General features: G+C 37.1%; 1 protein-coding gene across 1 annotated transcript in view; it reads left to right on the top strand.

Annotated features, from left to right (window-relative positions):
• asic1b (acid sensing ion channel subunit 1b) overlaps positions 1–27,377 on the top strand; it is a 53,678-nt gene continuing 26,301 nt past the window's right edge. The window contains exons 1-2 of the mRNA XM_015005665.2: positions 1–1,082; positions 17,730–17,880. Coding sequence (XP_014861151.2) covers positions 465–1,082; positions 17,730–17,880 — 769 coding nt within the window. The 5' untranslated portion in view covers positions 1–464. The remainder of the gene's footprint in view (positions 1,083–17,729; positions 17,881–27,377) is intronic.

Here is a 27,377-nt window from a genome sequence, read left to right as displayed (position 1 = left end):
GTTTGGGGGGAGATGTCAGAAATTGGAAAATTATAATCTTGGTAGCAGGCGGGAAGAACGTGCTATGAAATATGATTGTGTGATTTTAACTAAATCTGTCGTCTCTTTGGAACTTATTCTCGGAGTTTAACTGCTTGTAATTTAGATGAAATAATCCCCCTGACTCCTGTTGCTGCACATTAGCGCACTAAATCATTCTGACTAACTTCACTTCCCCCTCCCGGACACGCTCAGGGAGCGCTGCGCGCCTGACAAAATACTCCCCCATCACCGCCTCAAGCTGCTGCTCAGTGCTTGAGAGGACCGAGAGGAGCTGCGTGCGCTTCAGCCTCTCCTCTCCAGATAAAAAAAAAAAAATCCTCTCACTAACTGCATCCTTCCGAGTGCGCAAAGACGAGTCCTGGCTCCGTCACCCTGACCACGGCGGGACCGATGTTGAATGTGCGCACCGGCGTTTCCCGAAAATGTGCCCGTCCTCTGGATCCAAGCCGAGCCCGGGTTCTCTCACCGAAGCTGGGAAACTCTTCCTGAAACACACAACCCTGCACGGCTTACGGCACATCTTCCTCAGCGGCTCGTACCCACGGAGAGTTGCGTGGCTTCTTGCGTTCTTGGCGGCCGTGGCTCTGTTCTTCGCCTGGTCCTCCAACAGAGTGCGGTACCTGCTCTCTTCGCCCATGTACACCAAGGCGCACATGGTGTACGCCAAGCGGCTGGTTTTCCCCGCCGTCACCATCTGCAACCAGAACCTGCTGCTGCCTCGACGCATGAAGAAGACGGACATATTCACCTCCGGGAGGTGGCTGGGGCTGCTGGAGAAGGAACCTGACTCGCCCAACTTGCAGGTCTCCCCCGCTGCGAAAGAGGCGCTTCTGGCTCTGCTGGGTGACAGCGGAGAGAGCGCGGGCAGCGAGCCGCCGTGGCTGTCGCGGATTTTAGACTTCAAAAACTTCCTTCCTCCTCCTTTGGAGTCCCAGCCGAGTATGAAGGAGCTGCTGGACCGGCTGGGACACCAGCTGGAGGAGATGCTGCTGTACTGTCGGTACCAGGGAGAGCCCTGCGGGCCGCGTAATTTCAGCATTGTGAGTGTTCCCAAAGTCCCCTTTCCCTCTGTTTTTACTTCCTCATCTTCCCAACAGGTTGACCCAGGTTTCAGAGTCTGCTACATTTCCTTCACTTCGCCTTGTCGGATAATTTGATTAACCGTAGAATGCCCTTTTGTTTCTTGAATTTTATTTGAAAATACCACCAGCAGAGACAAGCACAGTCCTGTTGTTTTCGTGATGCGCATCTGTAATTAAACTATTTCTTTACAGATTGATGAAGAGACCGGCTTCATGTCGTCACCTTCCTAAAATAATGTCCCAAGTCATTTTTTGTCAGTGATTTTTGTAGCCTAAAACATCTTTTGGAAAGAGAGAGGCGGTGACTTTTTTATTTATTTATTTATTTATTTATTTATTTATTTATTTGTTTATTTATTTATTGTTGTTATTTTTATTTTATTTTATTTTTGCCAAAATCACTTATGTCAAAAAATGACAGGCCATTATTTTAGGAAGGTGACGATGTGTAATTATGGAAATCATATAGTAAAGACTAGTAGCAGTTTGGATTTAATGTTTTTATATATATATATTTAGTTAGATCTTCCATCATTAATTTTTTCAGTTTTCTGAAACAACATTGAGATTTTTCTTTTAGAAAATGTTCCAGGCGAATGCATTTTATTTGCAAACGGTTGTGGTTTCGTGTCAGACTTAAACAGGATCAATCTGTGCTCAAAAGAGACCAATCTGCCTATAATGAAGACTTTTTGATGCATTTAGGAATGCATTGCAACATTCACTGACAGCCTGATAGAGTGCAGTTAGTTAGAGTGCAGCCTCATTGATTCCATTTCATTACTGTGAAAACAATGTAAAGCCAATGTTCTCCCATCTCACCCACCTCATTACAACAACAAACACATTTTTTTTCCTTGTGAGAATTTCAAGCTTGGCTTTATGTTTTAGAAATCATGTTTTTTTCCTCTGATTTGCTGGATTTATTTTTTGGGGGGTGGAAATATATTTAGATTGAAGTTAAAGCTGCTCTTCTCTCCCTCTTTTTGTCATCTGACTGAGCTCCAAAGCTGGATCATGAAGTTGTTACAGTGCAGTTTAGAGACACAAAGCAAGCTATCAAAATGCAACACATTTTCTCCCTGACTAAATATTTAGGGATGCTCCTTGGAGCCACGGCAACCTGTTTGAGAGATAAACACAGTCCCAAAGTCTGGAATGTTGGTGATGTGTGCTGCTGCGTGGATAATCAATGATTCCCTTCATGACTTCGAGGAAAGCAAGTTAATCTGTTGTAAGGAGCCAAACCAGAGAAGTTGAGTCACTTCTTAGAGGTGAGGGGTTGGAGCCTTGCTGCTTTCAATGGGTGGTGGAATATATTGATTTTTTTTTTTTGTTGTTGCCACCCCGTCCCCACGTTGCAGTGTGTCTCCATAGATGGTCCGCTGGCTTCATCAATACATCCTTCCTCGTACTTTATGTGTCTGCCATTTCTTCTTCCTCCAACTTTACCGACACACATCCTTGATTCTCACTTCACTCACGCAGGTCTCAGGCATTGATTTTGGGTGAGAAATCAATCTGAGAACATCCTCTCAAGCACCCTCTGTCCCCCCTGCTTACCACTATTGATTGATAATCCCCCACAGATTTATTTTTTTCTGTATATTCAAATGTTTGGGGCGTTAGTCGTTGGTATGTGGAGACGATAATACGTCCTAAATATTCTGAATTCTATTTTTTAAGCCAACCGATCTTACAGAAGCAGAGTTTCAGTTATTTCAAACAGCAATCCAGAAGTTGCTTATAAAAGTTTGCAAGCAACACCACAAACGCATATTCATAAAGCCATTAGCAAGCTGTGAGCTTGGTATTACCAATCTGGCGTCTCTTTACACAAACAGAGCAAGCAGAGAAACCTTTGCATGAACTCAGGTCTTCACAGAATCAATATACATTTTTTTTTTCTTTCTGGGCTATTTTTGTCTTCCCTGTTCACTGGTTTCTTTCTACCTTTGTGGGTTTTGTTTGGTTCTGGACAGGTGCTGTGCAGTCAGTGTTTCAGACGGTTTTGTACAGAGACAGATGTCTGCCTTGTCTAGGAAAGATGCTGATGTGAGCTGTGGCACTGTACCAAGAACAGTTTAGTTTCAAGCAGTTAAGCAGATATGGCCACTTTGTCACTGAAAATGACTTTTTCATATTACCTCCTGCACTATTTACAACCGCAAATTATGCAAACAGTAACTGCTCTTTCAAAGTTGATTACAGTTGAAGATTATTTATATAAATTTCACCAACAGCTCTGTTTTCTCTGAAAACGTTCCAAAATGCAGAGCTCCTAGTCAGTTTTATTGTGTTTGCAAATGTTTTATTTTCTCAGTTATTACTGAAAATGACTTGGATTATTGTCTAAGGAACAATAACTGTAACCAGGTACATACAATCAAAAAATACCTCAGTCATTAGGCAACACTGACAACAGATCAACTGAAATAAAAGGTTTAGAGATAAGCTGAGAAATAATGACTTGAGTTTGAGGTTCCTTCCATTTTCAAGGCACTGTCAAACCAACCAAACCCTTTGAGCAATCCTTTCACTCTTTGACCTGTGGCGGCGCTGTACCAAGAACCACTGAAGGAAATTACTCAGAAAACGCTGAAGAAGACACTAAGTGTAACATCCTTATTCACAAAATTAAAAAAATGTTGCATCAGATCTTAGCAATTGTGGGATTTCTCTTTTGTCATCAGCAAAACACCACCAACCATTTCTTCTGCTGGTGCTAAACTCACATATTTTTGTTTTGATTGTATTTACCCAGAATGCCCAGCGCTGCAATCCACTTCCTGCTTTTGGAGCACTGTCTGGTCTGCTTGGCGTTCACATACTGGAACTGCACCAGAGTTCACTTCAACTGAACCGAAACCTGGGTTTGTAGGTGAACCAGATTTCGTCTTTTTGGTCTGCATCAGAGTTTGATGACAGATTCACTCCGACCCAAATGAACTGAACTTTTTAGACTAACGAACTAGAGTTTATTTAAAGCAAATTTAACAGGGCTGGTGTTTTAATCTCATGTAATCAGCCAGTATGTAAACTACAGATTGCAATTGCTGCATATGTTTTTACTTTGGGAGAGAAAAATGATTATTAGCCAGTAACACTGATGGACTAGGGATGTTAATGGCTCATAACAATCTTTTCATGTTAGCTAATATCATAACAATTACTACATAATTATCCCTCCAAATGAACACTGTATTAAATGACTTTTAATCATTTGAGAAACAAAGGTTTCGTTCACACAGATTTTTTTTCCTGCTCATATATCTTCCTTTACCACTGCCCCACAATCTGAACAGCCCAGATCTGATCGCACTTCCATACTAAATTAGATAATGTTCAAAGTGTCTGCAGTCAGAACGGCCATGTTGCATTTCATCCCATTTTTACATCGATGTGAGACGTGTGTCATATTTACTCTTCAAAAGAAGACAGACATAATAAATCCAGATGTAAACAATGGCTGAAGCGATGGCCGACACTTTGCCACACCCGTACTCAACGACTTTGAAATCGATCCATCTATTATTACTTCATAAAATACATAATAATAAGGCTTTAGTAAATCATCCAGATACAATTAATTTGTTTAATACTGTATAAATAGATTTTGTGCATTTTTTCTACATGCTGGTGTTTACATTTTCCACAAAAAAAAAAAAAATCACTGTAATTACAAGGACATTTATTTTTCCCTGGGATGTATTTGTCATTACATTACAGTACACTTTTGCCACACAAATGTCTCTTGACATCTTGATTAATGAATATTTACATGACACATATGGTCATAATAAATGATGCAGAGAAAACAGATGTGTTGGCTTCAAGATGTAATGTTCTGCTTTTTTCTCAATAGGATGGAGGTGCTGTTGTTAGGACTGTTGTTTTGCAGCTGGAATCTCCAGGATTGGGTCCCAGCTTGGGCCTTTTCTAAGGGGTTCCCGGCAGATGCCCCATGTTCAGTCAATGGGCCACTTGGCTCTGGGTGTTTTGGTGTACAGTTGTTTGACCTTTGTGTCTCCATGTTGCCTTTGTGAGGGACAGTTTTACACTGTGCATGGTCAGCATCTCACCCACTGACCACTGGTGATGACAGGAGTACATGCTCTAACTACACCATGAACTTGCATAATTGTGAGTAGTTTGTATGTTGAAGGAAGACCGTGGCCATTGAAGTTTACCAAGAGACAGGTTTAACTCCTGTCAGAATTAGTCAGGCCTTCTTGCAACATATTTTATTGGTGATTTACTTTCTGTTTTATGATTCTGTAATGTAATGAGTGATAACGGTCAGAAGTTTAAACAGTTTTATTGTCCCATTTGTCAGTGATGCATTAATCAGGGAGGCAGAGATGGAAACTGAACAGTTTTCCCTCGATCAGCAGATCTGTAAGCCTATTTGAAATTAGAATTGGCGTTATGCAAGTGTCCTACAGCTGTCCTATTGTGTAGTAAGATTGTATTTTTCTAAACTGTGGTAGAAATATGAATATATTTATACTTTTTTAAAATTGTTTTTCTATTGCATTTTGATTCCTAACTAGTTGAGGCTCTCTGAGTCTGATTCTGCAGAAAGTTAAAATTGAGTTGTTGTTTTCTTTGGTCTTCCAACTGACTAATAATGTTTTCTGTAGATTTATTTGGTTACTTTGTGTAAAGTATGTGGCAAAACCTTTCTCACTCTCAACTGGTGCAGAAGTATAGTTGAGAATGCAAATTTAGAAATCACAACATTCTCACTATAGAGAACCTGCTAGGTTGGGTGGTGTCAGCGCCTGTATGTTGTATCTCAAATTCCACGGTTGTGTAAACTTTCATGATTTATTATGAGCCTTTACTAATCAGATTAGACGAGATTAAACATCAAACTGGGTTGTTTTTGAAACACCCTTTTGCTGTGCTGCAAATAGTTTCAACAGTTTTAATATAACTGAGTAACATCTCAAATAAGAACAATATAAAATGTTGTAGAATTGATAATATGGGAAAATAGTCTAATTGGTGACACAGTCCAGCTATCGAGAGAATTTAAAAGTTATATTTTTACCTGCATGACTTTAGGAAATCACTGATCTTCAGCTCTGCTTCTGCTCAATTTTCTGTGCTGTAATCTGCCGCCTCCACTTCACAACAATACATTTTTAAATCAGAATATAATATTGCATGTTAAATAACGGTTATGTGGGACCAGAACAACAGGGAGTAGGTGCTTAAAATACACTACACCTGCAGTCCTAATCTGTCTGGAGACAGATTAGGTATTCTACCGTTAAAATAAATAATACTGTTAAAAGCGATAGCTTTGCTACTTTCAACCTGCAGAATTCAAAACTTTAGAGTATTACGGTACTTTTTCCATTGGAATTGGTAAATTAAAAATGATGCATGAAGTGTTATGTTCCTACTCTAAGAGGAGGGGAGTAAAATTCCCCTGTTTTACTTGCAGCCAATCATTAAATTGGAGCTTATTACTGAGTTGGAAAATCTTAGCCGTCTTTTCTCTCTTCAACACAGTTTTTATTTCTTTTATTGGGGTCGACTGTGACTCTGTGGGTAGAGTAGTCATCTTGTGATCGAAGGTTTGATCCCAGCCTACCTGCGTATCGGTGTATAAATGGGTGAGTGTGTAAAGCACTTTGAGTGGTCAAAATGATTGGAAAAGCGCTATATAAGTTCAGTTCATTTACCATTCAGTCCATAAGCAACTGTCCGACAGAAAAGTCATTATTACAGTACCACATAAAAGTATGTAACAGTTTGAAAGAAGGAAGCTAATAAAGTTATCTCATTGTGATTACTTCTACTTCCACTGCCATTTGAAGTGGAAAGAAACTGATGCGAGGTTTTTATTTTGTGTGTGATTGCACTTTTCATTTCAAACTATTTACTCTGGCACCCTGGAATAACATTCAGCAGATGGTGCTTAATTAGTAGATTGATTCCATCTGTTTCTAATTCATACTTTGTATAAATACAACTGTGGTCTGAAACCTCTAAGGTTTCTTGGAAGATGTTAGTGAACAAATAGCACAAAGGAAGACAACAGAAATGCCAGGGGTAAAGATGTGAAGAAAAGTAAAGCGGTGATAGATTATTAAAATAATGTTTATTTCATAATTGTTCAGTCCATCATCCAAAAATTTAAATAGATTATGGCATAAGTGCAAACTTACCAGGATATGGCCGCCGCCCACCTGACCGGTCAGGCAAGGAGGCAAGTTAGAAACTTATGGCACCGCAGGAGGAGTTTCTGCAGAGATTCTGGCCTAGATTCAAAATCCTATGCATGGTATAAAACTAACAGCCTGAATGCACCATCTCCACAGTGAAATATGACAGAATAGTGCTGCTTTTCTTCAGCAGAGACAGAGAAGGTGTTCCCAGTCCATGGATAGATGAATGAAGCTATTCTGGAAGAAACTGAGGCTGAAAGCGTCTTGAGACAGGAGCAGAGGTTTAATTTCCAGCTGGTCAGCAACAGCAGATCTACAATAAACTCATTTAGATCGATCCAATCGAGAATTTGCAACAAAACTTGACATTTGCTACCTATAAACACTCGTTATCCAATCTGATTGAAAGTGAACTATTCTGTAAATACGGATTTCAGTTCCTTGATGTGCAAAGATGGCAAAGACATAAGCCAAAAGACTTGCAGCTGTAACTGCAGCGAAAGGTGTTTTTTTTTTACCGTTTGCGCCCCAAGTCCACACTGAAACTTTCACTTTGTTGTTCACCACTCTTCTTGTTTTATGTTGTGTTTACAGCTAACCTCATGTGTTCCACACTCCATGTTTGGCACCAGTTACAGGTCTGGGTGAGAAAAAGCAGCTTTTTCAGGCACTCTCTGTGTTTCCGTGTGGATGAAACCTTTTCTGAAAACAATGAGCCGTTCTTGGAAAAAAAAAAAATTCCCGTTGTAGACTGGGCCTTAAAGGTGCTGTATGCATGCCCTACTTGTCACATTTGTATTTGCAAAAGAGTTTGAAAACCATTTATCATTTTCCTCTCAGTTGTTTTGAACTAAATATGAACTACAAACAAATACAGAAAGGCTTAGAGTTCTAATATACAGAGGAACTACAAATACTTTAAGTCACTCTATGTAGCATCAAGAGATATTTTTATCTGATAAATGTGATTTTCTCTTTTCTTTTTCTGCTAAATCTAGTTTAAATCGCCAGTATAAGACAAGGTCTTTCTGTTTATACATTTACGTCAGAACTGCTCTCTGCTTCTGGAAAAGGTAAATAGAATAACTGTATAAAACTGATAAAATAATATCAGATAAAGATAAATTTTGTGACTCCTCAGGAGCTTTCATATGGCAAGGTCCTCTTAAATTGATTGAGTTTGATCGGTTGCCATGGATCCTGATGCTGGCGAAGGCTTTCATTATCCTCAGCAGCTATAGGACTTATCCGCCATATTGATATGCTTTTTTTTGTCTTGCTTAATGATGAGGACTGCCGTTAACTAATTAGACGTGAAGTACAGGGTGTTTTTCAGAAATATTTAAATATTCACATGGAGTCATGAAATATGTATCCAGATCATTTGTTTTTTGTTTTTTTTTCATTGTGGCTCTTTCCATCTGTTTAGCTGCTCTTGTTCTTTTGAACAAACAGAAGCTAAACAAGAATGATGAAATTATGTTTTTGTAACTGTCTTAACTCGCTGCTTGTTTGAGCTCACCGCTGATCTTAAAATCAATAGAGGATAGGAAAAATGGTTCCCTGGCAACTTTTAAGGAACAGCTTGTTCAGCCTTGTCAGATTGTCGTTTGAAGGATAGCCGAGAGCCATCTGAATTCTCTCAGCCTGTCTCTCTGTGAATTATTTATCCTAGGAAAAGGCGGTGACATTTTTTACACTATGCAATAACAAGGAAGGTGATGTCTCTCTCTCTCTGGTTTTTCCCCTCATAGGTGAACTTATTTAAATATTTTTTTTCCTGTGGTGATTTTTGGTTTGTATTAAGGTGTGAAGTGTTTAGTGATGAACTGTGGAGAGATCCAGACTAATACAGACTTTACTTACCTTTGTGTTAAGCACTTCAGAAGTAAGTACTTTCAAAATCTCATTCCATGTCCTCTACAGCCTCTCGACGCTTATGTTTTTGGACCCAATCATTTCTCAGTGTATCACATGGGTGAAGGAGTAGCACTTATCAAATGGAGATTTTTCTGGGTCATTCAACGCACGATTTATAAGCAGCTCTTGCATATAATCAGAAAGGTGTTTTCTACGTTATACCATATTTTCATTCATATCCTAGAATATTATATTTGTTATGGTAATGCACTTCTTCCCTGGCAAAGATTAATGCTGTTGTACGCCAACAGCTATTGCAGGATGAATTACTGTTTAGGTGATGTGATAGTATTTAACCCCTATCCAGACAAAGCTAAGCTAAACAAACATGGAAAGTTATTTTGAGAAGTTATTAGTTTAGTAAAATAAAAGACTATCCAATCCAGGGTTATAATCATTCTGGGTTTGTCATTATAATTTTGCTTTATTTTGTTGTGACTTTTTGTTTGTTCTAATTAATTTTTAGTGTGTTTGCTAGTTTTCATTAGTTAGGATATGGTGTGCCGTTGTTTGCTGACAACTGACGTAAACTGTTTGTGTGGGGGAAAAATAATCTGTTTATGAATAGATTGCATCTTTAAATTTCTGCTGTTGAACGGACAGAAGAAGAAAACATTTATTTGGACTCCTGAAGATAAATTAGACTTAATTTTAGTTTTTCTGGTTATTCTGAGTTTTGGATGCAACATTTTCTTTTTTTTTAAAAGAATTATTATAATAATAAGAGGTTCATTCATATTAACTAATGGATAAATTGTTGCCACTTCTTTCTTAGATTGTTTTTATATTATTTATTTCCTTTTAACTCTTCTTCCAGTTTCTTTTTAAAGTCTGTTTGGCTGTGAACACAACAGTTTGACCTCAGTCACATGAAATAAGTCTAGATTTTGCTATAATTTTTATTTTTATTTTCTTGGGTTTTGTGTTTATGAATGGATTCATAAACACAAGTAAAATAAACTTTTATTTTAAACAAAGGCTATAACTATGATTCCAGTACGTTTTAGTTATAAATACACAATGTAGTCCCATCTATTGCATCCCATCTATAAAACTGCATCTAACTGCATAGTTAGATGCAGTTTTCCCCACTAATTACCATTTTTATGTATCCCCATTAATGACAATATTTAATCGATTTTTGTTTTCATTTTTTTATACGTTTTAGTTAACTATGTTAACACTGGTCCACACCGGTTGTCCCGATGTAAAAATAAAAATTGTACCTTTTGTTAAATCACAAATTTACTGCCATTAATCCCTTTCATTTCATTCAGTTTTATGAGCCACACTCAGGCCTGGTTCCTGTCTGAATGCAGAATGAAAGAATCTCTTAAACAGAACCTGACTGATGATGACACAAAGTATCCCAGATCTTAAAAAGTAACACATTTAGCCTTGACACAAAGACACTCAGGAACAGAAAATAATTGACATCTGTCACTCTGGAGGGTTGAAAAACTGCTCTGGACTTTTTTTTCCCGCTTCCTCAGCCCCTGGAAAACCCCAGGAACTCCTGAGCAGAAAAACCCATCGCTGATTTTATCACCGTAAGTTCACACATACTTATGCAGGAGTATGTGTGCATAAGTACACATCCACAGCAAAGCACCACAGCAAGTCCAACTCTGAATGGTCAGAAAATTAATTGATCTAGTCAAAGTCTGGACTTAACTCCTATTGAGGTGCTGTCAATAATGCTGACAGTATTATGCTGTTTATGCTTGGAATCCTCCCACTGGAGGTTATTGAATGTAAACAACCTCCACAGTGATGTCAAAAATAGACTGACTGTTATCACAAATGCTGGACGGCTTGTTATTAGATTTATGGGGTGAGTCCCTTTTCAGATACTGCCAGGTGAATAGTTTTTACTCTTAATGAAAACTGAATTTTATGCTTACTCAGACGAAACAAGATTATTTTTGTTTTGTCTGACACTAAAATTCACTTGGTGTTTCTGAAGCATTTAAGTGAAACAAAAAATAAAGAAAAACTCAGAAATCTGCAGATTCATTTCACAGCACTATTGGACTGTTTTTGCTTCAGCTTGCATTCAAGAAGCAGCGTCCAATTATGATCTCCAAGGGCGGGTTTCCTGCATGCTTTAGATGTGTCCTTGATTTATATAATGTAATTACATCCCAGCATGTTGTGTAGAAGCCTGATGATGACCCGTTGATTTAAATCAGGTGTTTAAAGCAGCCACAGATCAAAAACATGCAGGGTAGCAGCAGCTGGGCATTAGACTGCTTCTGAATCGAAGGTGATTGATGATATCTCAGCTTTTTGAGTCCCAAAATCCTCCATATAGCTAATAAGACAGGTATCATATGAAATCAACTTTTTTGAGCTTCACATCATGTTTTAATGTTATTCCCTCATCAAAAACATACCTGGAGTGTTGCTTTGATTCTTTCTTTCATGTTTGAGAAATTCTTGCATCTCCTGGGTGCCTAAATGCTTGCTCATATAAATCACCGACTTTTTACCCAAAGTTCTACAGTGGAGATTCAGTTCGCAGCTGAGCTGGTGTGAAACTGCACGTCTGCTGAGTTTGTCATACAAACTACTTCTCAGTCCAACACCCCTTAGGTTCAAGAACCATAGTTCTTAGGTTCAAGAACTGTGGGTACACCAACTGCAATTTTCTGGCTGATCGCTGATTCAGATTTTGGGGATACCAATTTTTTTGTTTGTTTGAAGTGTCGCTAAATATAGATAACTCTTGTTAAATGCAAATGTGCAGACATGACCTGGCTGGTGTGTCCATCAAACCTCTGTCCCTGCAGAGCAAAAGAGGGCAGTGGCTGATTTTTAGCAAATAAGATAGCAGATAATTCGGTGCATCCCTACTAAAAACAAATGTAAACGGCATAATGGAGGAGTGTTGTGATGACATGTTGAATTTGGAGTGTAGGACAGAGTAGAAGCGTCTTAAAGAGACCATTTTCAGATGCACAGTCAAAATTCTTTTAAGTTATTTTTGAAAAAACAGCATTTTTATAACAGCTAAAGGGAACCTAATTACTTGATTGTGCTGTAAAATTACACAGTATGCCTGAAAAATACCTAATGTGTAAAAATAAGTTTTATGAAATGGTCATGCAACTTTAATTAATAAAACATGACTTAATCTACATGTTTTTACCAAACTTCTCATTTCACTCACAACAAAGGTTGCATCTTGACAAAATAACACACGTCTTACGCTCAATTATTGAGAAAATGTCACAGTGCGTCTGCGCCGCCAACAAGCTGGACAGCTGAATTAGACTGACAGGCTTGTTGACAGACAGACGTAGAGATGCATGAGACACAGCGAACCTCGGAGTCTCTCGCACACAATGAGGATCCTGACTCCCCAAGGTCAGCGGCAGCACCCACTGTTGCTGCTCGTCACTCAATGCAGCCGGCACAATCTCCTGGTTACCACAGCAACTCCTGACTACGGGCGCGCTGTAGTCAATCACCACATTACAAACACATACACGCAGATGGCAAGTAGGGGGGCTGCATGCATGCACACAAACACATCCTCTCCTGGGCAAACACAATCATTCATGCTCTCGTACAAACCGGCTTGTGCAACAAGAAACAGACGTACGCGCTCTCGCACATTTGTTACAATCTCATCACTGTTTCTGCTCAATGCTTTCTTTGATTACGAAGATTAAAAGCCTCTTCTTTTGTTCATATTTCTTTCAAAAAACAAAAAGAAAAATATTTTGTGAAAGATTGAAAGAAATTGTAGTATCAAATAGTTTGGATTTTTCCAGTGTTTTGCTTAGTTAGGTCTGAAACTGACAGCAAGGTTTTTATTCTGCAGGTTTAGTCCATTTGTAATTGTCAGGTACTTTGTTGGATGAAAGGAGGCAGCTTTGTGATATTGTAAAAATCTTCTGGCTTTATATTCCAAAGAGAAATGACAAATAGTGATCTGATTACACTGAGAGGGAGCTCTGGGACAGAAGATGGATTTCAAGGGCATTTTATTGATATTTATATTCTGCACATAAGCTGATACTATAGGCTTTGTTCTTGGCTCCGTTTTGCCACCTACACTCTTGAAGGTCACATCTCATATTGTGTTGGACTTATCAGAGGGCTTTTCATTACATTTCACTGCATTGTGTTTTACAGGCTCCTATGAATAACCGTGCCTCTATTTGATTCAGGTTTCGCTCTATTCCACACACCTCACTGAGCAGGATTCACATTATTCTAACTTTTCTTTTGTGAGGCATGGCTGTGTTTGATTTTTTTCAGGTTGGTGCATCTGGTGTTTGTGGCATTTGAGTCATGAAGCAATAACGTCTGACTCATAAGTCAACTATGTAATAAACGCCTTCTTATCTTTTATCAAAGTCCTTGCATAAAATTCAGACGAAAGGCAGCTTTCTGAGCGATTGCAGAAGGCTAAAAGTAGACTTTTGTTTTATTAGCAGCATTGCAAAGAGATTATTTATACATCCAGTTTATACAGATAGATACATTCTGTCTTCTGTGAAATGGTAATAAAAAATAAGCTATTCACTCTTTTATTTCCTGTTTGTTATATCTTCTCTCCAAACTAGCTTCCTGTTACTGTTCCAAACATTAATGTCAACATGTTGAAGGTTAATTCTAAGTTAATTAGGATCTAGGATACTGTAATGCATGGATCTCAGCATGTGGCTCAGCAAACAAAGTAGGAAAAAATTTCATTTTGGACTCTAGGTATGCTTTTTCATTTTCTGGATGTTTCTGATTAGATTATACATCCATTAGTTCACCAGCAATCGAGTCGTTGCCAGTGGGATATACTGTAGTTTGGAAATGCAACAGTGGCCCAGCATCAGGTTCTACTGTTCTGCACATGGATGAACAGTCAAGTATGTTAAAGTTTTGAAGCATTCAGGTTTTCTAATCTACAGATTTTAATCACAGTTTAGTTGTTTTGCGAAATGTAGCACAAAGACATTTTGAGTTTTATCTACTTTGCTCATAGAAGGAACTAATATAACAATTTAATTAGTCAATGATTTATTTATTTATTTTGTGGAATAAATTCACAGATCTGTTTCCAGCTTCTCAAAAGTCTATTTTTTTTTGGCAACGCAGTTTGATGACCTGAACACAAATAACAGCAAGTAATTTATTCATCTCATACATATTACATGTCAGTTTTTGCTGTTTGAGGCAGAAGGAGACAGAATCATGGAAAAGATCGAGCTAAACAGAAAAACTAAATCCCAAATGTACAATGAGGATGAATGAAAGCAGCACTGAATCCAAAAAATGATGTGAAAAGATACGCACTGAGGAACTGGAAGTATGAAGAGGCATGAAGGAAACGACACGAGTTCAGCTAATATTAACTGTTGATGCCAATTGTATTGTCATAATACCATTTCTTAAGTGACTCGATAAAAATATTTGTGTGCTCAAGACTCTGGGTCATGACATTTTTACTTTGTTGGTCAAAAACTGGAAACTTTGGAACCCACTGCCCTCGACTGGTCGCCAGTTCACCACAGAGCAACACTAACATGCTAATTTAATCCAAAATCCAGGTCAGGGTTTGAATCCTGACATTATTGCTGCAGGGCAACATAACCAAAAACCACCCTGGTGTAATAAACCAGTGAATGTAAGTAACTGAATGGAAACAATAAACTAGCCGGTGGAGGTTAACTTGATGTAAGCACAAAAATGATGAAAGAATTGCTAACAAACACAGGAGAAATAACTGATTAATATAAACATGAATGGGAGGAAACAGAGAAAACTGAAGAAGTTCCATGCAGATTAGAAATGTAAACTGAAAATAAATGTTGTTTCTTGCTGTCCAGAGCTTTGGGCTTTTACTCAGACATACACCACAGACACAGGACAGAGACACAGACCATGCAGCTAACCATGCAGCTAACCATGCTACCAGCTGTTAGCTCACTGTACAGTTTGTAAGTTGGGGTTGAGATGTAACTGTTGGGCTGGTCAAGAACAAAAACACATTGGTTACTTGTGGATGTACATTCTGTATAACCTCCTCCAGCTGTAAATAATCAAACTTTTTATCCAATTATTAAATATTAGTAATTCAGTACTAATCCTCGATAATGTCTTAACATTGAAGAATATTCTCATGTTGATCAAACTCTTAGTGCTGTCAACTTTTATTCCCCCCAGATCAACTGTAGCTGCTGTAAACTTGAGTGCTACCAAACTATGCATTTATGTTTTATAAATAGACCAAACCATCTTTATATGCAAGCTTGTTCTTGCAGAATATTGGATTTTTTATTTTGAAGGCCCATTTGTCTTGCTCATTTTTTTACATAATTGCAGAGAACATCAAGTCTCATAGTGTGTTATTACTCTGTGGGGGTTTCAGCTTGAGCGTTTCAAAACGAAAGCCTGCATTTCAAATGAAGCTGTTGGAGGCCATTGTTTAAAAGTTCTGAGTGTTTTCCATACATGCACAACTTTTTTTTATTGTTTCTTTTTGTAGATATTGTTGTTTCCTCCCACAGTTTAACAAGACGCATGTTGACGGGAGTTCAAACCTCCCTCACTGTCATAAATGTTGAAACGTAGAATGAATGTGTTTCTATTTCTTCTTCACTGTTTCCTTTGTTTTCTTTTCTCCTTTGGCAACATGTACAAAAAGTAGACATTTTTGAAAACTGTTTCAGCTGTATCTTGTAAAACAACAGGGTTTAAGTGTGGCATTAAAAAGCATTGAAAGTTATAAAATATATTTTGTTAAATTTAAGGCCTTAGATTTGATTATAAATTATTACATCTAAATCTCAGGGCCATTTTTTTTCTGGGTTTCAGGGGAAATAAGGTGAGTTCAGCAAATCCGAATTGTTCAGCTAAACTCCCTCATTGGGGAATTTATGGATTATTGCCAGAAATATACATCAATTTTGGAAACTGTTTCTAGCGGCTCGATGTGTAATTTTGGGGAGACGAACAGCGGAGAAAATAAATGCAAATTCCAGCAGAGGTGGAAGGAGAATTGTAAATTAAGATTAGCCTGGATGATGAGGATGACGAAGGATTTCGTGTCGGACGCAAAAAGAAATTAAGGCCGGGACAATAGATGTCAGTACCTTGAGTTTACACATGAAGTCTGACGACCACAAATCAGCTGTAAGAGAGACAAAAACTCTGAAGTCTCCATAATCAGGCACATTGTGCAAAATGTGTTCACGCTGTGTGTGGATGGTTCAGATTTCATAGACAAATGTACCAATTACTTTCATTTTTGTGACAAATTCTTTCATTTCCTACAATCTGATGGATACTCACAAGTTTAATGAGCTAGTTGGGCGCCTAGGCCTGTTTCTTCTCCACCTGTTACTGCACAAAGAGATGATGCTGTACGTAATAATCACCTGTTGAGTCAAACTTATCAGTTCGGTGTCACATTTAAGACATTACGATGTAAACAGTGTTTCTGGCCTGGGGTGGAATGGCCATCTGGTGTGCTAACGCACATCCATGGTCTGGCCCGGGGCTGTCATAGGTTACCCAATAGAATGTGCTAAAAACAGGAATATGAAACTTACTGAGGTGTTTGCCACCAATAGTTCATCTGTGGCAGGAAAGGGAAAGTTAGCCGTTCAGAGGGATTTGTGCCTTCAAAAGGTAGCTGATCAACTAGCTTAGCAAGCTTAAAACAAATCCAGCACAATGACGGCTGAAATGATCAAATCTAGCACTATGACTAAAAGACACAGCAGAGACAAATGCAGTGAGCTGAAAAATGTTGAGTTAGAACTGGAAGGAAACATTTTCAAGCTAAGGCTCATGGCATAAAATGGCATTTTAAAAAACTTGCACTTTATGCATTCACTGTCAATGGTTTTGTACATGTAAAAAATTTAATCAAATTATTATTAAAACGTATTAAAAAGTATTGATTAGCCGATACTGCAGCAAACCCTGGACAAGATATTCTTAGTTTGTTCTAATATAGAAAGAAAATCTAAACATAAACCTAAGATTAGGCTTTTGTAAACCTAAGAAAGCATCACAGGTTTAAGTTCAAATAATTGAAAGAACTTCCAAAATAATCTATTTGTTCTTGTAAACAGTAGAGAAATCAGGTGGTTCTCTGTTTTGTTTTTAAAAATCCAGAAAGGTCTGATTTGCTTTTAGCTCTAAAGGAGGTAATATTTTTACCTTTTTGTTGGGGGAGGGTCAGATATCTCAGTGCCGTCTTGTGTGAAATCTGCCAGACATAGGTCGTCCAACTCTGAAACAAAAATCATGTCCTGTTTTCTCAAGCACAAACTATATCATGCAGTATTGAGAGCGGACAGGGTTCAGCTTGTGAACAGGCTCTCTACATGAAGGCTTCTGAGATCCGTGTCTGGTAGCTCAACCTGAACAGATGCTGTTTCCTTTGTTTTTTAATCCCTCGTAGAAAATAAAGTCTGAAACTCTTGTTTTAGTGAATGTGAAACATTAGAGTTGCTATTAAAGCCTGGACTTTCTGTGTGTGTTTCAGATATTTACACGCTACGGGAAATGCTACACATTTAATTCAGGCCAAGATGGACGACCCCTTCTGGTGACGATGAAGGGCGGAACGGGCAACGGCCTGGAGCTGATGTTGGACATCCAGCAGGATGAATACCTGCCTGTGTGGGGAGAGACTGGTAAGATCAACTCAAAGGCTGATCACTTTCAAGTTGTCTGCAGATTTGATTGTCTAAACTTGAAACCAAGCTTTATATTTATGTTTTCTGCTTGCTTAGAGTTTAATAGAGTAGCACATAAGTCAGAAGAGGAGCCAGATAATTTCAGATATGGTAATTTATTTAATATCAGTGGGGAGTAAAGCAACCCTTGGGATTCCCGTCTAATCCCTAAGACTTAGCTTCATGAGGCTAGATTGATTGCATGCATTGTGAGCTCTCTTTATGTAATCCTGGAGCCTTAAATCCATTTATTAAAGCGATGCTTTAAATTTGTTTTATCTCCAGAGATCATATGAGCCAACAAGTTAATCTGTCAATCCAAAATGTTCCTCTTAGGGATGATTTGACAGAGTCGATACACTAATGAATTTTATTGACTGATTGATATTAAGATTTTTTTATTATTTTTATTAAAATGCACTGCAACAACCTTGCAAAAGTACTAACACGTCTTGATACTTTTTGCAATGGTACAAACACAAACCGCAAAGTATTTTGTCACAAATGGTTGTGATGTGGAAGGAAAACAATTGTTTTATTTTTTTAGCAAATAAAAATATTAAAAGTATATACATTTAGCCCTGTTGAGTCAAAAGAGCCATTATAAACCGTAATTGTAGTCTCTTTCAGATTTTTACATCGAAGGCAATTTTGGAGTTAACTTTAATTCCTTTCAAGAAATACTTTAAGATCAAAGCAACGTTTTGTTTCATCTATGGCTACGTTCACACAACAAGTCTTGAAGTTCAATTCAGATTGTTTTGCTGAAATGTAGTTTTTTTTACATGGCCGTTACTGCTGCTAATAAAATACGACCAAAATCAGACTTCTGTTAACCTGCTATGCACAGAAGAAGAACGCAGAAGTGACGCAGCAGAGCACTGTTTACATGTTTACCTGTTTACCTGTTTACATGTTTACCTGTTTACATGTTTACCTGTTTACCTGTTTACATGTTTACAGACGTAGTGACGGATGCCGCTGCTTATAGACTGGTTTTAAAGTTGTTGAACAGTGAGCAGTATTTTTCACAAGACCATAACAAGAAGAAACAAGAAATCTACTCCAGCTTTTGTTTACATCCAGGCTTAACATGTCTGGCTTCTTCTGGTACAGAATTAGAAGAAGCCATTGACCTGAGACATTTTATCAGGTCTCAAGTCAATGATAAAATGTGACATGATGCATTTTAAATGGAGACTCTTTAAAAAATTTTGGATACATGTATACATATTGTATATGATTCAGTGGCACAAATCACACCTTCTTGAGGTGTGAAAAGAGAGAAAAGTGGGATATCGGTTGCATATGGGCAAAAAAATGGGCATAAAATTGAATTTGGTCTGCATGAGGAGACTTACGATGGTTCATTTATTTTAAACTCTCAGCTGTGCGGGATTCACCATTTTCACAGGTAGTATATGAATCATATGCAGTTCAGAGGTGTTTGTCTTGCAGGCTTATTACAGAAATGTTCTTTTCCACTTTCTTCCACTTTATTGCCCTTTCATTCTTTCATAAAGGTCATGTTTGTAGACTGCTTGACTAACAGTTGCTTTGTTGACTAATTCTCTAACTTGACTTTTGAATTTGTCTTTTAATTCACAAATTGGCTGACTTTTGGAGGCATTTTGTTGCATTTTATTTTGGGATATCAAATTAAAAAAAGGCTGAATATCAAAGCGTAGGGAAAAATAATGGACAATTATGCATTTCACTTTCACTTCAGAATTATTTGCTTTCTTGTGTTGGTCTGCAATGGGTTAACATTTTTAATGGATGCATGAATCTCTTGGCAAGACAGTGTAACTATAAGGAACCATGAGAAAAGATGGGAAGAGCTCAGAGACTCGATCTGTGACGTGTGTTTCCTCATCTATTCAGGTTCATCTGCAGAGAGGCTTTATTGGCCTCCGTCTCTTTGATTTTAATGCAGCTGTAAATACTGCCGTGTGTTTTATTTCAGTGTTTTATAAGCACTATGAAAATAATATCACAAAAAGACCGCATTGGTGGTCATCATTAAATAAGAAGCTCAACACAGAAAGCTTTATCTGTGCTGCAATATTTAAATATAAGCCACAGCTACCTCACGCCTGAATGATTGAATTATAATATTTATTGTTCTTATATAATGTTATTGAATAACTATTTGGTTTTTACTGCAGGAGAGATTAACTGTATAATTATATGGATTTTATTGAATACTTCTACTTCTTTTAAGAGCTCAGAGTTTTTTAATACTCTCGTCACACATTTAAATATTTTTGTCTTCTGTTTGGTGATATAGGAAGCTACTCATAGGAAAACATTGATTCTGCTTTGCTTAATAACACATTAAGTACAGTAGCATACACAACTTCATCACTGCTTAATCTGGATTATTTGGACATTCATTTTCCCACAGAGCCTCACTTAGCTTCGGATGTTGGACTTTTTTTAACTGAAAGTGAAGCTTGTGGCATAATTTATTTTTTGATTTATTCCACTAATAATCGTCTGACCACTTGGGGGCACTCATAGATCACAGAAATACTTATTGATCCTTTAATATGTAAAAAGATCCTGACAACATGGTAAGGTAATGTACCCGGTCCTGATGCAGCAGAACACTGTGAATGCCACAGCATTGATCTCAATACACACATATTCAGTCTGTGTATGTGAACGCCACAAAAAATTCTTAATATCCCCATTTATATTCTTACATTTATAAATAAACCAGCAAAATATGAAATGTGACTTTAGATTTGTCTGATATGACTTCTTTAAAATCTAAGAGAACTGAAAATAACATCCAATATGAAAAAACACACAAACCAAAATGAAAGTCTTAAATTACAATAAATTGGAGGAATAATCATTTATACTCTGCTGATTTGCACAAGTAAAAACAAATGAACAGTCACAAATTTTATGGCCATTTCATTTTATACAGAAAAGACAAAATATCAACCAAAAAGTCCAGAAAATGATGCTTTACATAAAAGTTAAAATGTATTTCTGTGTGTTAGTGAGAATTTGATTTTAGAAAACCAAATCGGATTTCTGTTTCCTACAGTTTAACTACATTTCCAAATGTCATACAGATTGTAATCAATCAATCAAACATACTCCTGACTTTAATGCTTTGTAAACATACCTTTCCACAGAGTCCATTTCAGATTATTTCAACAAGTAAATATTGATGATGAGCTTCCATTAGGAGGGGATTTATCTGTTTGAAAGTGATTAAACAGAAAATATACTATATGAGTAAAAATATATATACATATGTAAAGATATTCCTAATCACAGGTTTTGTTTTTATTTGATATCTAAATATTGGTCAGTGATTAGCTGTATAAAGACACCATTCCTCAATCTGGCTCAGTCCTCCAGATTACATAATGCATCATTTTAACCTCCAAGAATTTCTCCTTGCAACAAAAAGAAAACTTGCTTTATCAAACAAATACTTGCATAATTTAATGCATCACTTAAGAATTGCATTTACCCAAACATTCAACAAAAGCAACATTTTTTCATCTATTGTAATGAATGGGTTAGACGCTGGCAGCAAGGCTCTGTTGCAGGACCTGGATGCAGAATGAAGGCTGAAAGCCGTATTTACTTACATAATGTCAGCATACAGTGAGCCAGTTAGCGATTTGGGCAAATAGTATCTGACAAGGAGAAAGTTGGGATGCTGCTCAGTGAGGGCAGAGGTAAATTTCCTCTGAAGAGCAAACACATGAAAGGTTTGAATCCACCACAGTTTGGTTCATGGATATATGTAGTTTGTGCTCAAAAATGATTTATACTCTTGTGCTTTAAAAGTGCATGCTTGATTTTAAATATGTGCTGCTGTTTTGAAAGTTAGAATTTCTTGTTTGTGTTTTTTATTCCACAACCCTAAAATGCTCAGAAGTTTTATACTGTGGTAATTTTCCAGTCTCTGGCATTTCTTTTGAGATTTGTTATATTTTTTCATATTTAACTTCTTAACTGAATGTTATGATGGAAGCGTTTTCTTTTTGCTGATTAGGGCCCTGACCTTTGGTTTGATTCATATTAGAATAAAAAAGGGAGCAACTCTTGGGGAAAGCAGCGTCTCGTCACATAACAGACAAACTTACATGAGTCAACATAATTTGTTGCAGCATTTCCATTAACTTGTTTGGTACAATATGCAAAACATGTAGATTTGGCAGTTGAGCAATAGTGTTTTTGTACTTATTACAATAAAGCTTGACACAAATCAGCATTTTATTCAGTATGACACTAAACAGGAGTGTTACCTCATTAAAAATAACATGTCAAAACAAAGCAGCTAATTTCTGTTAGGATCTATAAATGTGCTAATTTTTCTGTGCCAATATTCCCTAACAAAGCTCCAGTACAATAATTGCGTACTTGGACAGATAAGCACATGATGCGACACTACAGGTCACGGATTGGTCTACACAGAGTCTGGAGTTCTTCCAATTATGTAAAATTATAGTGATAAGTGCAAATAATAATGTTTGGGCAAAATGAAATAATCTGACTGGAAGGCAAACAGATGGTGTGGTGAGAAATACACATGGGCTTGTAAAACAAGAGAAGACAAAACAGTAAGCTCTAAATATTTTACCAAACACTTAGAAAATATATCATAAAGAGCTCAAGGCTTTCAGAAGCACTTCCAGGAAAGGCTCTAATATTCTTAATGTGAGATTACTTGTTGATAAAAATCACAAAGCAAGACATATAACAGGAATAAAGGCATAAAGCTGGAAAGTTTCTGGCTGATAGGGTAACCTGCCAACCTGTCTGAAGACAGATATTTTTGGGTTTGTTAGAAACTAAAGCCACATATGCAGTTTCAGTGATACGGAATGCAAACTTTATCAAAGATTTTTCAGTATGCAACGTTTCACCTCAAAATCTCATCGAGTTTTGAAAAAAAAAAAAAAGAAATGCTGAGACCCAAAGAACTTCCTAGTTATAAATAAAACATGTAATATGCTTCAGATCTGGGTTGTCTGAAGCTAAGTATGGATAAATAAAACAGTTTAATCAGTAGATTAATGCTTTGTGTTATACAAAAACAACACCTCAACATATCAAAGAAAGTCATCAATTATTAATTGACTTTAAAAAAATTTTAATTGTGTTGCTACTTAACAATTTGCATAACATGAAACTTACCAGGCGACTGCCCAATGATGCAATGCTTCCTCAGTGGCAAAAAAAATTCCCCAAAATAGGCTGTAGAAGAAGAAGAAGAAATAATAAGTAGAAGAAATAATCTTCTACTTTAGTGAATAAATAACTTTACAGTATCTGCAAACACTGACGCAGCAGAAAAACTCCTGACTGTTTGTGAGAAACATATGTATCCACCTAGACATTACCCACCTATTAGGCAGGAGAGCTGCAAGTTCAGATCTGACAGAACAAGAAAAAAAATGCATTTTTAAGGCAATATATGTATAGGGTTAGAGGCTTAGTGACACTATATAATGTGTAATATGGCTCACTGAGTAGAGCGACATTTTATCAGGGAATGGTACGAGAGCTCATGGAAAACAAGAAAGTTGGTTTTGTCCAGAATAAGTTTTCTATTGCTTATTGCAAATGGAGCTGCTAATGTTGAAAAAACACAGTTTCACCATTAAATAAGAAATTAAATTAAAGTTGCACGTGAATAAACTTGTTCACTCAATAAAACATTAAAATGATGGCAGTGATGGATGTAAACAGTTACATGAGATACATTAATAATTCAACCATCACAGGAAACGTCGCCGTCTGATTCAAACGTTGCAGCGACAAATTCCTCGTACTTGGGAGCAGCTACGTGTGCAGAGTTTTGGAGAAATGGTAGTCAGCCATCTTACAGAAGAGCGATGTTGGAATGAGACAAACTTTTATGAAGCGTGTGATGCTGTGAGAGCTCTGGTGGACCCAGCTGGAACTCCTCCTGCTACTTCCTGTTGTCGTCTTCGTCATTTCTGCCAGTAGCAGCATCCAGCTGTTGATCACGTGACTATCGTGACCCAAAAAAGTGTTTCCATTGCATCTATTTTGATACGTCTATGAAAAAACACATTATTCTAGCGCAAAATTGTTCAAAATAAGCATGTTTGCATTAAGCATATGTATTTTTTAAATATTATTTGCACCATTTTATGGTGCAAGTGGGTTTATCATAACATCTCATAAATCTCAAGCATAATTTGAGATTTATGAAACATCCCTTTTAGAAATAAAAATGAACATTTGTGATATTTGTATAACATTGGGACAATTTAAGCTGCACTGAATTGTTCTAACTGTTGTGATTCAGACTCCTGACAGCAAAGTTTGTGAAAGTAAAAACAATTGATTCTTGGCTAACCTAGAAACTCAGTGAAGTGTCTTCTAGTCTGCTTCTCAGTAATCCAGTAATATGAATGTGCATGCTGGTCACAGAGAGAGAGGCTCACCCGAGGTCGCATTCATTCAAGAACTGCCACTGAATACCGTCGGAGAGCAAAATGCCACCCCTGATTTAATTTGAAGCATTGGATGCATCTAATGAAACCATAATCTCATGTGGGAAAAGGCTACAAAAACAACTTTGCTTATGAAAGATATTGCTGCTGTTTGAATGAGTCTGTTCTGATCAGCTGAATGCCGTCGATGTTCAATGGAAGGTCGAATTCGACCCACCACCTTTACGCTCTGATCCATATTGGGACGTCGTCACATGGATCATGATCTGTGAGGCAGATTTCATAAAGCCGCTCAGAAAAGTCAGGTAGAGATGAATCTGCAAATAGACATGTCCTTGTTATTAGTCTATGCCTGGTTCCATGTTGCAAAGGCGACTCCGTGTCTCCATATTCCAACAATGACAAACAGTTGCTCCTGTCATTTCATAGAACAGAGCATTTCCTGCTCACGCCACCAAACTCAGCCAATCACAGCATCCCCTTAAGATTCAAATTTCCTCAACTAGAAGACAGAGTCAGAGCATGTCTGTAACAAAGAGAATCTAATCAGCCGAATCTATTACAGATTGTATCATTTTGAGGACTTGCTCTTCTTTAAAGCACTGAATTCAATGCTGAAACAGTCTGCATGTTTACATTATGGAGGAAATGCTCCAAATACACATTTTATACACATATACATATTTTTGTTTAACTGCTGTTTTACCTGGATGTCCCTTTTTTTTCCATTATACCTTAAAAACTAGATGTGCAGACAATATTTACATTTTAAGCTTAGGAAGTTAAGCACAGTGGTTAAATGTGATTAATAACAGCACTAGAATGGGATTAGTCTGATTATTTTTGTAATAAATTGACAGCATTAGTACAAATTAGACTTATAAAAATAAAACTTAAATATCAGGACTTCTGACATTTAAACACGCCTCTCTGGTTCTGCGTCATCTGAAACAAACACCCTCCAGTGATCTCTCTGGATCACCTGGTATCACGTTAATGACAAATTGATCAGTAAAAAGGGTTTGAGGTTATTGAGGAACTATAAACCTAAAAAACTGAATGGCAGAGGGGAGAACTGCATTCCAATATAAAGTCACCCTTTCTTTGATTTTTAGACTCTGCTTGTCTCAATTTTGCCTCTTACAATGATAACTTTATTGTATATTTTATTGCAATTTCTTAAAAGTAATTAATGTCCCAACCAGTCAAGTAAAAGGTTAAAAAATTCTTAAATAAACTGAAGAAAAACCTTGAAGATTTAATTTATTATCTTTCTTTCTAAAAACGACGAGGCATCAAATATATTGATAAAATAATATTTGAAGGTAAAAAACAGCTTTTCTAAAGTCTAGTCATTAAGGAAAACATCCCAGTCATGTCCTAGTCTCCAAACACGAGTTATTCTGGAATCCTACTCATTATGCTTTGACCTCTTGCAGTAATAACAGAAATACTGGGGATGCTTTAAATAGCATCGTAACCTTCTGCTTTAAAATGTTAGTATTCCTAGAAATGAATCATCTACCACGACTTCAGGGAGTTATTTCTTAACAGCAGCAATAAAACATTAAAAGTGAGACGCTGTCTGATTCAGCATATTTAAATGACCGTGTCCTTTGCAAACAGAAGGGTGATGTGTGCAGAAAAAAAGAAAAAACTGCCACCAGATCAGCAGAAACACAATTCTCCATCCTTACAACAAACACAGCAAATTTGATCTGATCTAATCAGAAAAGGTTCAGGAAGGTTTGCAGTCCAGATAAATAAGAGGAAGCTAAAGGATCGTTAAGCCACAGAGGTGGTTTACCCAACAAGATCAGCTGCTTGAATAAAAATATCTTTCTTAGGAGAAAGTAAAAGTCTGAGGATAACCCTCCAGAGTCATGACCTAAATCATGCAGACCTCCTTTGGGATTTGATGGGGAAAATAATGTCAGCTCTGATTTCTTTGCTGACTTATACAAAACCTTATGCAGTGTTGCTACAGGAGATTTCTTAATGGTAGAAATAGCTTCTGTTCAGATTTTTTTCCATTATTTGAAACTTGCCAAACACTTTTTTTGTCTTATTAGCTGAACTTTTGTGACAGTACTCGACGTGAACAGAGCTTCACAGAACAGATAAGTATTATAACGCAGGGCACATTTTCTGCTTGAGAACCGTCTGTTCCCTCAAATGCAATCAAAAGGATTTAAAGAAATAGTCTATTATCAGCGCCTGATGGCATCACAACGGGCTTCTTCTGTGTGCTGCCTGCTCACAACACTGACTCAGACTAACTGAGACAAAAAATAACAAACACCAAGAATAGAGTCGCGTGGAATTAAAGAAGTTCAACCCCAACAAGTGTGATGAATCCTGATTCCCTTGGTTAAAGTTTGGTTGAGTAATAAATTATTTTTTACATGTTGCTTAATGTTCAACCTCTAATCTTGTTTTTTTCTGAGAATATCCTCCTCTTTAACCATTATCCATGCAGACAAACAAGGAATTTGAATTTGGTTGCTCTTCTTAAAAAATTTAAATATGTAAGCAGAAAAATAAAAACATTTTAGTATAGGTGAAAATATTACTTAAAAGCCCATTTATTTCAGGAACTTTGTCACATTATAAATATTAGTTACACACATATTGATGTTTGAAATCCTTTATTTCTGTTAGTCATGATTATTTTCCACCTTCAGTTAATGAAAACATTTGAAATTAAAATATGACATCAAACCAATATTTATCACATTAATGTGGGCTAAATGAAAAGTATTTAATACCTCCTTAAAGGTTATTTTTCAAAGGTACTTTTAGTCTGACCAGCAGGTCTGTGAATGCATATTATAATTTATTAAATATGACTGTTTACACCGCTAACATCATGAGATTTTTTTTTAGGAATAAACAAAGCTAAATTGCAAAAATTAAACTCATGTCACCATCCTGTAGCTATGGAAACACAGCAGTCAAACTATGAATATAGATCCTTGCACTTTTAAAAAGTAA

This window comes from Poecilia mexicana, unplaced genomic scaffold, assembly GCF_051168715.1.
Source record: "Poecilia mexicana isolate PSO_F unplaced genomic scaffold, ASM5116871v1 scaffold_5, whole genome shotgun sequence".
Taxonomy (NCBI): Eukaryota; Metazoa; Chordata; class Actinopteri; order Cyprinodontiformes; family Poeciliidae; genus Poecilia; species Poecilia mexicana.
Note: the sequence above shows the minus strand (reverse complement) of the source record. Positions and strands in the feature narration are given on the sequence as shown.